At 41.3% G+C, this 14685-nt stretch overlaps 1 protein-coding gene across 9 annotated transcripts in view; it reads left to right on the forward strand.

Moving 5' to 3' along the window:
- GAS2 (growth arrest specific 2) overlaps positions 1-14685 on the forward strand; it is a 126425-nt gene that overhangs the window by 83923 nt on the left and 27817 nt on the right. For 7 of the 9 annotated variants that reach the window (XM_084762429.1, XM_084762427.1, XM_084762426.1 and 4 more), the window contains one exon: positions 12605-12658. The exons of 1 other annotated variant lie outside the window; for it this stretch is intronic. In XM_084762429.1, the coding sequence (XP_084618555.1) occupies positions 12605-12658 (54 nt within the window). Of the gene's footprint in view, positions 1-10553; positions 10584-12604; positions 12659-14685 lie in introns of those variants that run through there. One more of the 9 variants, XM_084762434.1, reaches the window with a different exon arrangement.

Raw genomic sequence — 14685 nt, forward strand, 5'->3', positions numbered from 1 at the left:
ATATATTTAATAATATTTTTATTCTTAAGAATTTCATGTATATGTTATGTTTTCATCATATGCACCCTACTTTCTTTTTAACTATCCCCAATTTCTCCCTCCCAATTCTATGTTTTGTTTTTAATAACTGATTGAATCAGATTTATGTTGCCTGTGGAGCTATCAGTGGAGCACGGTCAAGCTACCAAGAGCCACTCACCTGACAATAACTGAGTCTCTCTCCCCAAGTATGCATCAGCTTCCACTAGCTCCCAGCCCCCTCCCTCACCCCTGCTGGATTCTTGACTGGCTTCTCTTGTGCATGTAGTTGAGTGCATGTTGTGAGGTCATGAGTGCTGTGGCCATGAGGTGCCCAGCAGACACCATTGCACAGCAGTGCTCTCTGTCTTCCAATCTTTCTGCACCCTCTTCCATGATGCCTCCTAAGATTTGGGATCAGGGTTGTGATCTAGGACCCACTACAGTCAAGCAGTCGACAGATGTTACATCTCTGCACAGAGCCAATTGCCTCTTCAGTGACTGCCAGTCACTGCACAGAGAAGCTTTTGAAGACATATATTTGTCCTGTGAGTCTTTGTCCACCCAGATAGAGTAATAGGAATCAGAGACAACTTCTTCTTGTCCTTAGTAAAGACTTATTAACTGAACTTGAGGTACACCAAATGCACCCTTATTGTACATTTCTCTATTTTCTCTCCATGTTGGATCAGTAGACTAAATATACCGTGCTGATACATGTGCTTTGACGAGTGCTTAGATTTGTAATTGGCTAGCCCTTTCTGGTTGGATTGTCACTGTGCTCTGACTGATCGTGTGAGGGAAATGGCAGGTATTATTCAGAAAGTCAACAGTGTTGATCTTAGGGCTGTAGAAGATAATATTTGAATTATATGTTTATGAACACTTGGATTAAAGGGCAAGTGCTGATAGTGAAATCCTCCTATACAGATGGTGCGAGGCCACTGTCAAGGACTGAGCTGCATTTTTTTCTATCAACATATTTTAAAACTTAAATTTAAACTTAAAATTTATCACATCTCTTGAGGCTATTGACTGCATCTTTGTCTTCCTTGAGACATTCATGAATGCTACTATTTAAAACATACAGACAGTGAAACATGCTCTCTCAGACTTCATCCTCTATTATCCATCCATCCTTGTTTTCCTAAGGAATTAATGAGCCTGCTGAATTCAAAGAACAATGCAGAGTCATTTAAAATAATTTAAAACATGTGACTTCAATCCTGAAGATAACACAGTGATAGAAACACAGGGCCACAAAGAGTTAGCCCTCAGCCAGTGCTACACACACACACACACATGTGAGCCTATATCTGCCTTCATGGCTTTTCACTGCTATCATTCTGTGACTGGATATGGGTATGAACATAACTTCTCTTTGTACAATGAAAGAAAAATAATAATGTCAAACCATGTGTGGCATTCAGAAAAAGAACCAGGAAGATTTCTTTTGCAGCTTCTCTGCTAAGTATATGTACTATCTATGAATTTCTAGAGGACAGCATACAATGAAGACACATTTGAATATGAGCCACTGATGCTTATGTAGACATATGTTCATATGTGCTTGTGTCTAGAGGGACTGAATTAGTCTTTACCCAAATATAAAGAAACCTTCAAGTAAAGGGAACAATCCTCTGTAGTATCTAGACTCCTAAATTAAAAAATAAATCTCTAGCTGATATACAATAATCACACAAGCCAGAGTTTTCCCTGTATCTCGTGTGAACAAAACTATGGGGTTGTTTTGGTGAGTGGGTCTGGGGAGTTGGTTTACTAAGTAAAGCACTTGTCATGCAAGCATGGGGCCCTGGGTTCATTGGGACGCAGCTAAAACTGCGCCTGGTATAATTTGTCCATAACCTCAGTGGGTGGAGGCAGAAGAATCCCTAGAGGTTTGCTGGCTAGGTACCCTGCTTAGCCAGCAGCAAGATATGGACGAATGTCTGTGTCTAAGAAGGAAGAAGGCAAGGACAGGTCACTGCAGTTGTTCTGTGTGACCTGTGTTCACTGTAGTGTGTGTGTGTGTGCATCTGTGGTCATGCACACACACATGTCGTACACACAGAAGTATTTTTAAAAAACAATTTTTGTGGGTTTTTTTCCTACTTAAAGCAGCTTGGCATATATTCTGAAGGTAGAAACTTAGCGTTGCCCAACATAAATCTTACATCTATTTTCGGATTTTTGGGGGGTGAGGACAAAAATCTCTTTTAACAGTTTCTGCGGTAAAAGAGATGTTACTATTTGTAGGCAGCTGGATAATGCTCCACTGCAATGCAAAGCAAAGGCTTCTCGCTGCTGCCTGGATCTCTGCCTGTTCTTTTCTCCCTCCCATCCTCTGCTGTCTAATGGGGCCTCCCATGTTGAGTATTCATCTGTAACACAAGTCTGTGTGAGCTTCTGGGAAGGGACGTCAAGATCACAGTCGGATGACTAGTGTGCTGTCTTACCGTGACTGGTAATGTGTCCCCAGGTGAGAGGCATCACCTTCTGTGAACCCAATAGAATGCTGATGCTTGCACCCTCCCAGAGTGAAACAGAAACTCTAAGGCTCGAGTCAAACAACCATAGAGATGCTGGAAATTGAACCTGGGTCCTCTGGAAGAGCAGCCAGTGCCCTTAATTGCTGGGCCATGACTCCAGCCTCCAGAAAACGATATTTTAAAAGACACCCATGTTCTTTAAAAGACATCTGTGTACAGTTATTGTACACAGTTAACTAAAGAACACCTTTTCCAGTCATGCAGAATAGTTTATGTAGAAGTAACAAAACGTCAATAGAACGGTAACAATTGAAGGTAGCTTTTACTACCTGAAAACACGGAGTTATTAGCAAAATTCTTTTTTATTTTTTCTGGTGAAGATGATTAAAATATAACCTAATGGAAGTCATCAAACTGGTGAAATTATGAATTTAAAAATAATTAAAGGTCCTTTGACATTGTCATTTAATTAGCTGACTGTTCATTTTAATGGATCTTCTTTCTTTCTGAGTTTCTCTCTTCTGGAGGAAGGCAAGGGACTGTATTGTATTTGTTGCTATTATTTAGGCCAGGAAAGATTAGGTAGTTTGGTTTTTTTTCCAAACTTCTTACATATTTTCCTCTCAGTATGGTTGTTACTTTTTTCATTGCTGATGCCCTGCAGAAAACAACTTAGTGGAAGGATTAATTATGGTTCAGAGACTAAGAGAATATGGCCCATCGTGACATGGGCTGGTGAGGGATGGGACCCCTGACATTACCCACATTCCAGCTGGGTCTTACCTTTGAGGGGATTCTCTCACAGACATGCCCAGGCATGTGTCCCCTTGGTGGTTCCAAATCTACTCTTGTTGACAGAGAATACAGACTCTCACACTTGGGTACAGCTCTTATCTCAGTATATTTGAATTCCTCCTCTCTGTTTTGAAATCTTACTTTGTTGATAATTATCCTTAGGAAACTTTCAAATATTAATTTTCTCCCTGAGGACTGTGTTTTGCCTCTGTAAAGCCCACCAGGGAGCTGTATCCTCAATCTCTTTGATCACCAATGCTTTAGCTACTTGGTGTCCCATCCCTATAAAATTTAGCAATGTGGAAATACACCAAGATAATAACTTGATGTGAACAATCTGTACAGGTGTGTGAAATTGTTACAAACTCTCAGGCTGAGCCAGTACAGTACCCATGGGGCAAAATCTCTACACCTAACAGCATTCCTCTAATGTTATGTGGGAACAGGACACCATGTGCTTTGAGATAACATAAGCACATATATGAATATTTTAAAAATTAACAACAACTCATCACCTTAACCAACACAGTGCATTTGGGCCGTTCAAGGTATATTCTAAACCATAGCCATTCTGAAAAATGGTCAAGACAACTGTAGAGATTGACAGTAAAGAACTTAGCCAGCCTGTTAAATGACTCTAAATATTGATAGTTGACTCTATTAACCACTTGTGAACATTTGGCACATCTTACTTTAATTTCTCACTACACTGGGAGACATCTTGTTGCCATTCCTGTTTTAAAGTTGAGGAAGCTTAGATATAGGACTAGAGTGACTTGCATAGTCACAGGATCTGATGATGGTGACACATGCCTGAGATTTGGTGAGACTGAAGCAGGAGGATTGTGAGTAAAAGAGACAGCCTGGGGTATCTAGGGACACTAAAGTGCCTGGACATAAAATGTAACCATGTCTCAATTTTTCAAACCTTTATAAATAGCTAATGAGTGATGTAACTGGAGGCCAAACCCTCGCAGAATACCTTTTATATTAACTGCTTAGCACTATGTGATGCTGGTTTCATTGCGTTGAGTTTCTTGGAGCATTCACTATGCATTCTTTGATTATCTAGAATGTCTTGGGTATCATTTCCCAAGCATATTCAACCATAGACTTGATCTCCATCTCTTGTTTTTCCTAGAGTGTCCTCTTGGTTGATGAGTCTAGGAAAGACGCTATGAGTTGTAACAAAATTTTTAAATTATTTTTAAACTCAGAAGTGTATTGAAATGCAAGTTGTTTAGAACTTGCTAACCACAGTTAAAACAAATGTATTTCAAGGCCCTTCCTAAAAAAGAGTAACTTCTGGGTCTGTGCTCACTTCTGTCTGGAAATGATTTCCAAGGAAATGAGTAGAGAAACTTCATAGAAAAGACAACTGAAATTTCATTAGTCCCAATTGTGCTAGGAGTTTTCCAAGTGCTGTACATACTTTGTTGAAAATAAGTCTTTCATAAAGAGGGGAGATTTTTAATCTTTTCTATAGGTAAAGAGTGTTTACTATTCCAAGTAAGTGTTATGTACATAATGTTCGAGTCCACACTCCTGGGAGAGCACTGCGCTCCAAGCCCCGTGTAGTGGGATGGCTGTCAAATGCCAGTGGTTTATGAAGTGGGTAAGACGGAGCATACCTGTAACTCTAGCACCTGGGAGGGAGGTGGAGGCAGGAGGATCACATGGTGGGCTCATCCTTAAACCGGTTATTTAGCTGAGGAAATGCGAGACTGTTTCAAACTAGATTAACCTTTTAAAAAATGATCTGTCCAATTTTGTGACACATTTAAAGTTCAACTATAATAAATCACCTTCTGCCATTTTCCCTTAAAGCACCCAGAATGCAAAGTGCATTTCAGCTGCGTGAACAGCAGGGCTCACTCTAAAGCAGCCTGTCCCCTGCCTCCATTAGTCACAGTTGCTAGAGCTGCAGACGATAACCAACTAGCGCTGCTTAAAATCTGTTGTCTGTTTCAGCTGCCAAAAGTGAATTATAGCTTTGTGCAGTTTTAGATGTGGCATTATTTGTTCGAATCCTTTACTAGAACTCAAACATACTTTTCTGGTCTCCTGGATCATCTTGTTGAGTCTTCCATAAATAATAGCAGAAAACTTTAAAATCCATCAGTTTTCTTTCAAGACATTCCACAGCATATGTGTATATTGTAGTCTTCATGCTTTTCCATCCTACAGCATCTCATAGCTCCAGATCTTTCTTTTCTCGTCTTAGGAAATGTGAATATATGGGAATCCTAAGGAAAAGGCAGTGAACAACTTAGCTGCTGGTCAGGAGAGGGGCTTGTGCAGACACCTTTTGGGAACTGCTTTTGAATTAAATCATCATGGATCTGTGTGAAGGTCACACATATTGTTATTGACTCTGTAAGATTTTTTCCTTTACTCTAAAATTTCCTCAGAATATTACACCTGTGTGGGGAAAAATCAGCTCACTATAGCTGGATAAGCCAGAGAGGTGCCTAGCTCCGTTTCCATAGTAACAGACCCTGGCAGAGTCTTGTGGGACTCTGAGGCAAGGAGGTCCAATGAGAGAGTCCTATTACTTGCCTTGCAGCTGTTTTGACACATATTGATTTACTGGGAGTAACAAGTAACCAGACTCAAATTGCAAACCTCTCCTGGTGATGAAAAATGAGCTGTTGTGAAAAAAAAAAAAAAAGCAGAGCTGTGAGTAAGTAGGGTGGAGTTTAAAGCCTCCATTTGTCTCAGCGTGAGCATCACAGGAGCAGCCATTACCCGGCAACTGTTTGTATTCCTCCATCCAACTTGAAAAGTTGTGAGAGTGGAGATTGTGTTTTCTGAACTACATAACAGATTATGCTTGTTTTTAGTCCTCATTTCCGCTCATGTACATAAAACCCCAGAACATGCCTACAGCACTCAGATCCATGGGGACGAAAAGGAGTATTTGCAGTCACCTCCCTTTCTGGTCCCTTTGCCCCAGCACAGCATCAGTTTAGGCAAGGGAACCAAAAGTATCTAAAAATGCATGTAGCACTTTAACTTCAGCATATAAATTTCCTCTTTTTTTGAGAGAATGCATTTGCTCTTTTAAAGAATTTAAATTTGTAATTTATCCATGTTCACTGGAGCTAACAACATCGTGGAGATTGCACTCTGGGAAATTGTCTCTTTAGTACTTAACAAATGACAATAAATCCAGTTAGCCTTTTCTTTCTGAGAAAGGGTGGTGTGCAGTAGAGAAATAAAAAAATGACTACTTTAAGAGGTGCCCTGAGTGAAAGAACTCAACTGATGTGTTGTCTTTTTGAGGTTTTATTTTTAAGATTGAAAACCTTCAAACATGGGAAATTCAAACCAGGCTTTTATCCATGGTTGTTGCCTGACACTGTATCCACTTTAAAAGGAAGGAAAATGAACTTTAATAGTCACAAGGCTGGAAAGAATAGCTTATAAGTCTAAACACGTATCTGCATCCATAGCAGTTTTCTCTTTTCATTGACTTAAGATGTAACTCTAATGCGTAATAAATAAATTAGAGCTGAAAAGTGAAGAATTGTTACTTTGGGCTATTTAGAAAAATGGTCTTAGCTGCTGAGCCATCTCTTCAGTCCCAGAATGATTAATCTTAAGAAAATGCTGGAAAATTGAATTATTTCACTGAGGAAATGCAATGATTATACTCTGTACCCCCAATTTCTGTATTGCTTTAGCCTCCCTGCCATGAAAGAAACATATGAAAATATGCTTACGTGTAATATGTGTGGGCATATATACCCATATATACACATGCATATGTATTAGAAGTAAATTAATTGATAATTTAGTCCATTAATTTAAGGTTTTAATTAATTTTCAGGGGATTTATGTGAAAAATGCTTTCTCTCTCTGTCTCTTTCTGTCTTACACACACACACACACACACACACACACACACACAGACACACACAGCATCCAGTGACTATTTTTGTGTACTAGTTAGTTGTGTAAGTGCTTTTCTTGGTTCATACCCCCAGCACACACACAATTCTTTGAAGCAAGCACTTCTAGCCTCATTTTAAAAATGCAGAAGTTAACTACTAGAGGCCGGCCACCTGTGAAGATCACACAACTACTAAACCCTTGTCTCAGCTGAGAACCTAATCCAAAGCCCACGGTTCTCATATCTGTCCTTCATACTGTGGCTGCAGGGTAACCACTTCCCATTCTGAATATTTCTGCTCAACCCTTGACACCTGTTAGCACCCAACCCTTATTTTATATCTAGCATTCTCATGTGCTGTTTAGTTACTTGTGTGCTCTATCAAAACATACAGTTTTACAGCCAGCCCTCCTTGAAGACTCCAAGTAAGGAACCCAAACGACTAATAAAAACAAAGTACTCCAAAGGAGTGAGTTTTACGTGGTCCACAAACTTAAGTGATTTTATTTTCAATATGTTTACTGTGGTGGGAAAGTCTTCAAAAGAAAAAATGTATCCTCTGAACGAAAAATTAGGAATGTTCTCAGCTTACTGCCTTTTACACCTCTATGTACTAGAATAAAGGGCTGCTGCAAACTCATCACTGAGTACAGAGAGTCTCTAGCACAACTTGGGCTGTGAAGCCCATGCCTGAAAGGGACTCTTAAAAATCATTGAGCATCTGCCTGCAGTAGTTCTGGCATCCCTCCACACTGTGACTTCCCTCCATGGTGTGATATCCCTCCACAGTGTGACATCCCTCCATGGTGTGACATCCCTCCACTGTGTGGCATCCATCCACAGTGTGACATCCCTCCATGGTGTGACATCACTCCATGGTGTGACATCCCTCCATGGTGTAACATCCCTCCATGGTGTAACATCCCACCATGGTGTGGCATCCCTCCATGGTGTGGCATCCCACCACAGTGTGACATCCCTCCATGATGTAGCATCCCTCCATGATGTGACATCCCCCCATGGTGTGACATCCCTCCATGGTGTGATATCCCTCCACAGTGTGACATCCCTCCATGGTGTGATATCCCTCCACAGTGTGGCATCCCTCCATGGTATGGCATCCCTCCATGATGTGGCATCCCACCACAGTGTGACATCCCTCCATGATGTAGCATCCCAGTGTGGCATCCCTCTACTGTGGTGTAGCATCCCTCCATGGTGTGACATCCCTCCATGGTGTGGCATCCCTCCATGGTGTGGCATCCATCCATAGTGTGACATCCCTCCATGATGTGGCATCCCTCCATGGTATGGCATCCCTCCATGGTGTGACATCCCTCTATGGTGGTGTAGCATCCCTCCATAGCATGACATCCCTCCGCAGTGGCAGTAGTTACCTTACTGTGATAGGACTTACACCTCTTCCTTCAGGAGTTTCATCACCCCTTCATGGTGGCAGTAGTTATCTTATTTTGACATGGCTTATCAAAAACATTGGCTTACATATGATCTCCTTTTAGTATTATTACCACTCTTTGATAAAAGCCAATGTGATCATTAATTTATACATCAGATTATCAGCTAACAAAGATTTAGTGACCTTGCTGAGATAACCTATCCAGCAAGCAGTAAATTCAGTTTAAATCACACTACAAATTTTGATATCTAAACTTCATATGCTTTAAATCTACACAATAGATTTTCCCTTTGGCATATTCCTTAAGATTAAAATACTTTAAAATTTTTCAGACATTTAGTTTAAACAACAAAATGAGTATCACACAGTAATGTGAAATCACTATTTGGTGTTCGTCTTCCTTTTGTAGTCTTCCCAACAATAACTGTTTTTTTGTTTAAATCATCTATGCTGGCCTAAATGTGAATTGTATAGCAGGGACAGGAATGAAGTGAATCAAGCAATTACATGCAATGTTCTTTTTTCTTGAATTATTGATGAGACTTGCCTAGCCTGAAGGGAGAAAAGCTCTGAAATCTCTCTATGAATCCCGTGTAGTCAGTCCTCTTACGGATTCAGGCTGCATAACCAGAGCACAGACAGACCCATGAAGAAATGCATTCACCCTGGGCCATCTTGGACTTATAGTGAGTGTACACAAAAAAGCTGTGTGGTACGAGTGCCACAGTATTTCCAGTAATAAGTAACAGTGTGTTCACTTAGTGCTGTCTTATTTGCAGATAAAAACTCAAATTTCTGTATGGCTTGGTCACTTCAACGTTGCCTTGTATTTCTCCATAATAATTGAAAATTTAATTTCTGCTTCTCAGTGAGACTGTATTATCTTGTGCTGAACAAAATTGGTGCCTTTCCCCCTTCAGTCACCAGGCTTGCTGTACAGACAACTGGAGTGACACGTTCCAACATTCTTAGCATTACTCATACTAATTGATATTTTAAATTTTGCCAGTAACTAATTCATGGTAGTAATCACTTAAAATTTGCCTGCACATCATATTACAGAGTAGTCTCCTGTTACTGTGTTAGAGGAAAGAATTTGAGGAACTCATCAGTGGTTCTCAACCTTGCTAATGCTGTGACCTTTTAATATAGTTCCTCATGTTGTGGTGACCTCCCAACCACAAATTATCTTTGTTGCTATTTTATAACTGTAATTTTCCTATCACTGTGAATCATAATGTAAACATCTGTGTTTTCAGATGGTCTTAGGAGACCCCTGTAAAAGGGTCAGTCAACCCCTAAAGGGGTCACAACCCACAGCTTGCAAGCCACTGCTGTAGACTCTGAGAAGAAAAAAGCACAAAAATATGAAAGGATATCAGTGTCTTCCATTTCTTGCTGTGACCAAATACCAGACAAAGCAACTTGAGGAAATGAGAAGAAAAAAGCACAAAAATATGAAAGGATATCAGTGTCTTCCATTTCTTGCTGTGACCAAATACCAGACAAAGCAACTTGAGGAAAGAAGGGTTGGTTTTGGCTCTAGTTTGAGGGGCGTGGTCCACCATGATGAAGGCATGGCGGCTGGAGCAGCACATCACTGTCTGTAGACAGAATGCACAAAAGCATGCTGGGGCTCAGCTCGACGTCGCCTCCCTCCCTTTATTCAGTCAGTTTTTCCGTGTGGTTTCCCACACAGAAGCACAGTGTCTCACATACCCAGGTGGGTCTTCCCTTCTCAATTAAACCTCTGGTCGTGCCCTCACAGATGTACCTACAGGTGTATCTCCCAGGTGATTCTAAACCCAGTCAAGTTGATGATCGATGGCAATTAACTATCAGTTTTCCTTATGATAAATCAAGTTTCTTAAAATAAAATTTCTGAAATTACGAAATTTAACAAAAAGTTTACAAATAATATTTTTCCTTTTCACTTAAGAAAACCTAAGAGGCAAACAGTGTATTCAAGAATCCTCCCCTGGACACATCTCCCTTTGTGGTGCCAGCTGCTGTAAGCCAGCTTCTCCCAGAGGCTCCTGACCCCACAGCTGCACACTGGCTAGGCCCCTGGTCAACTCCGCAGGATAGTTTGTCATATAAACAAGATTTCGTGAACCATCAGTTCAAGGTAAAATTGTATTTGAGATGCAGCCACGTAAAAGATTCTGTAGATTTTTTTTCCATTTTAAAATCCAGCACCTCCAATTTTTCCTTTTCTTTCCCAGCAGCATTGTTTTGTCTCTCGCTTTGAATGTTGGCATTCACTAATTTCTCCTAAAATCTAGTCTCATAGACCATGAAGGGCAAAGACAATGGAGTCTTTCTTAGCCTTCATTACTCAGAGAAAGGATAGCAGGCTACCAAGAAGAGACTGGATACCCTATGAGCATACAAAGGGGGAGGAAGTCCCCCTCAGGCACAGTCATAGGGGAGGGGAGTAAGGGGAAAATGGGAGGGAGGGAGGAATGGGAGGATACAAGGGATGGGATAACCATTGAGATATAACAAGAATAAATTAATTAAAAAATTATTTTGGAAAAAAAAGCAGATGAAGGGCAGACCAGGTGTCAAAATTGTCTTGAAAGCCTAGCAGGGGGTCAGAAAGTCTCTTCAGTCCCAGATCACAGCAATAGCACAATGTTCTAAGTTATCTCCATCCGCACATGTGTCATCGTGGCTGCCTCCCAGCCCACTAGTTGTTTTTGATACTCTTGGTGCTTTGAAGTTCTAGATTATTATGGGAAATGTCGGTTCTCTCCCGGCGTATGGTTTTGTTAGTGACTCCCTGCCTCTGCCTGAGAGGCGTAAGGATCAGTGGCACTGCTCCTGTGCTGAGATGACTCGGGGAAGCTGGACGTTAGGTTTGTAGAGGGAGGTACAGCAGACAGCCATGCCCGTGCCACAATGCCAGATGTTTAGAGACCACCTGTTCACAGCTTGCAGCTAGCATAACCGGTGACTCACTGTCTTCAGCAAGGAGGGTCTCCTTCCACACTCAGAGATTACAGTCATCTTGTGTGTATTTCCTCAACGTCAGGTAACAGTAACAACAGAATACTTCTTCAGTTAGGTCTCCAGAGGAGCTTGAATTCCGATGACATCTTAGCATCAAAGTCATGACTAGGCTCTCCAGAGCCCAGTGCACAACACTGGTGGATCCGCTGGATAACATGGGTGCCTAGTTCCACTGAGGGAAGACTGAAGATGAAATAATCAAAGGAAGATGACCTTGTGAGATAACCAACCAATAGGATTATAGCCACACTCATATCCAGTCATAGAAAAAAAGAAACTCTTATTTCCCAGAGATGACTCAGCTGTCCTCCCACACTGTGCCTGTGCAGAAAGCCTGGGCTGCAAACTGCAACTCCCACTCCTATTGAACTCTTTACCAAACTGACCTTCAGAGAGAACAGATGTCTCCTTGTAGCCCTTATGCCCCTGGACCATTCCAAAATACATTGTTTATTACCACAGAAGGGTGTGATCATGAGAGAAAACTGTTTACAGGACACACAGCTTTCTGGTGAGGGGCCCTGTGAAAGAGTAAGGGGCTGACATGGTGGGGCAGGGAAGTCAGACCAAGATGGCAGGATCCTTTGCTTAACATCTTTCCTAGACTTTTTTTTTTAAGTGTGTCCTGCACCGAACTGAGACCTACCCCTGGTGTCCCCAGGAAACTTCTCTCACTTGTCTTTCTTGTTTTGGAACAGGAGACCACAGGACTCACATCTGACTTTCCAAATGTCAACACACTTGCCCTGAGGATGGGTTTCTCTCTCTTCTCAACTACTGTGGATCCCCAATGTGATAAAGTAACCCTCCACTAGAGGATTGGAGAGATAAATAGTCATCCTTACTATAACTAACAGCAAGCTTTCTGTAATCTCCTCACCCAGGATCACTTTGTACTTTTAGGAGCTGTCCGCTCCCCATCTGCTGTGGAGATGGCGAGCTTTTTACGAACTTTGTATCTTCTTGTTTCAGTAGGGTCTTCATAGTTGTGCCTATGTCTCAACAGCCAAAGCAAGGCAGACCCTGAAGGTAATTACCTAGATAATTAGACCACACATCTCTCCTTTGCACTCACTGTAGAGCTTTGACCTCCAATCAAACAAGGGGAGCTGGGCATTCAGGGTTGACAGTCATGTGTCTTTTTCCATATTTGTAAAAATATTTTCCATATTTGCAAAAATATTAAAGTTTCACTGTGGTTAGGTGGAAGACAGTAGCATGGCTACATTTTTGTCTTCCTAGTAAGACCTCCACACTCACATGCTTTTCTTTATAGACCTTACAATTGCAATCAGCTGGAAGAATAAGCCTGGCGCTTGCTTCTATATGCTATATCGTTGTAGTCTTTGCTATTAAATATTTAAATAATGTATGTGTAAAATAAGAATTACCGTTTATTTTGGGATGTTTCTTCTCTACTCTTTTATGCAGATTGATTTCTGTAGTTTAACACATGTGTGCTCTTGTGTCACTTGGCACATTTCGGTTCCAGCAGTAGTTCTGATGTAGCTACTGTGTGCCCCCAGGTCACACGTGCCATGGCCAGACTGTAATGTTGCTTACAAGGTTAGGGAAGGAGCACACTCTAGTTTTAGGTCCTGCGTTTGCCAGTGTACATAGAAGAACTGACTCATTTTCTGTAATTTTTTTAAAAAAATAATATGATCTAAAATGAGCAGTAAACTTGAAAGAGAGTTTTTTTTCTTACACAGAAGTACATAATTCTTTTTAGAGAAACTCTTTCCAAATTATTCTGTTTATGAGATGGCTGATGTACCTCAGAACTACTTTATGATTATGCATATTTCTAGAGAGAACAGTTAAATGCATCCTTTCATCCTTCACATACTCCCCTGTTTGCTCACCATATGTGTGTGTGCATGTATGAATGTGTGTATGACCATGCACATGCATGTGTGTGTGTTGTGTGCATGCATGTGTGTGCATATGTGTGGTTCTGTGTGTATTTTCATGTGTATATATACACATGTGTGTTACATGTGCACAAGCTTGTGTGTGTATGCATGCATATGTGTGCATATGCATAGTTGTATGAATGGCTGCCCATGTGTTTATATTACACATGTGTATACATATGGGTTCATATGTACATATATGCATGTGCATGCATATGTACTAATGGGTATGTAAGTACTTTTGTGTGTATGCATGGGTACATGCATGTATGTATGTGTGTGCATATGCATGGCTGTGTGCCTGACTATCTATATCCATGTGCATGTGAGTATGTGTACATGTGTGCATGTATACACATATATGTATGCATGTGCATGTGTATATAGCTGTGTGTAAGTGCATGTGTGTGTGTTTTTAAACAGTGTGCATATTGAGCTAGAGAGATAGGAGTGAATATGAAAGCCTTAGTTAGGACTTTTCCTATTTTAGGGAATTCTTTTAAGGAAAATCTTTGCAAGAATGTGATCTTTGAAGCAGGATTTTGCATGGGACGTTTGTAATGCAAGTGGCTTGTTGTCTCTTTGGGAGAAGCATGGATCCCCTTGCAGGGTACTATGCACTATGTAGAGTGTGCCTTGTTCTTGCTTCTCTGCCATCACTTACCCCAGAGAGGATGATAGAAGGGTCCACTCTGACAAGTGTCAGGGGTGTGTTCCCATCTGAATTCCTTGTGCACTGATCTGTCTAAACACAGACACAGAATGGTGACCCCGGTGGTCTTTGGGCGGGAGTTACTAAAATTGGAATCAAGGCTGCTTCCTTTTCCAGAGACCAGGCAGTGTCCAAACAAAGTGTGTGGGGTCGAGATTCAAGAGTTGGCCCTCCTGTAGGCCTATAGCACTCCACAGTCTTCAGTCAATGAGACTCTTTCTGGGTCAGCTCTCTCTTTCTCTCTCTGGTTTGAACATGGCGCTACGGATATTGTCATGAGCTTCCTTCACAGTGGGCAGTGGCACTACTAAGAAGGTGTCGCACCTTAGATCTGGGATGGAATTAATTTTACAGAAGTCTACACAGAGCTAGCCCCCTGATTCTCCCTCGTCCTGTGTCCTGTGTGGGCACCCCCACTGTGTCCTAGA

Source organism: Acomys minous (assembly GCF_964271855.1).
Source record: "Acomys minous genome assembly, chromosome: 2".
Taxonomy (NCBI): Eukaryota; Metazoa; Chordata; class Mammalia; order Rodentia; family Muridae; genus Acomys; species Acomys minous.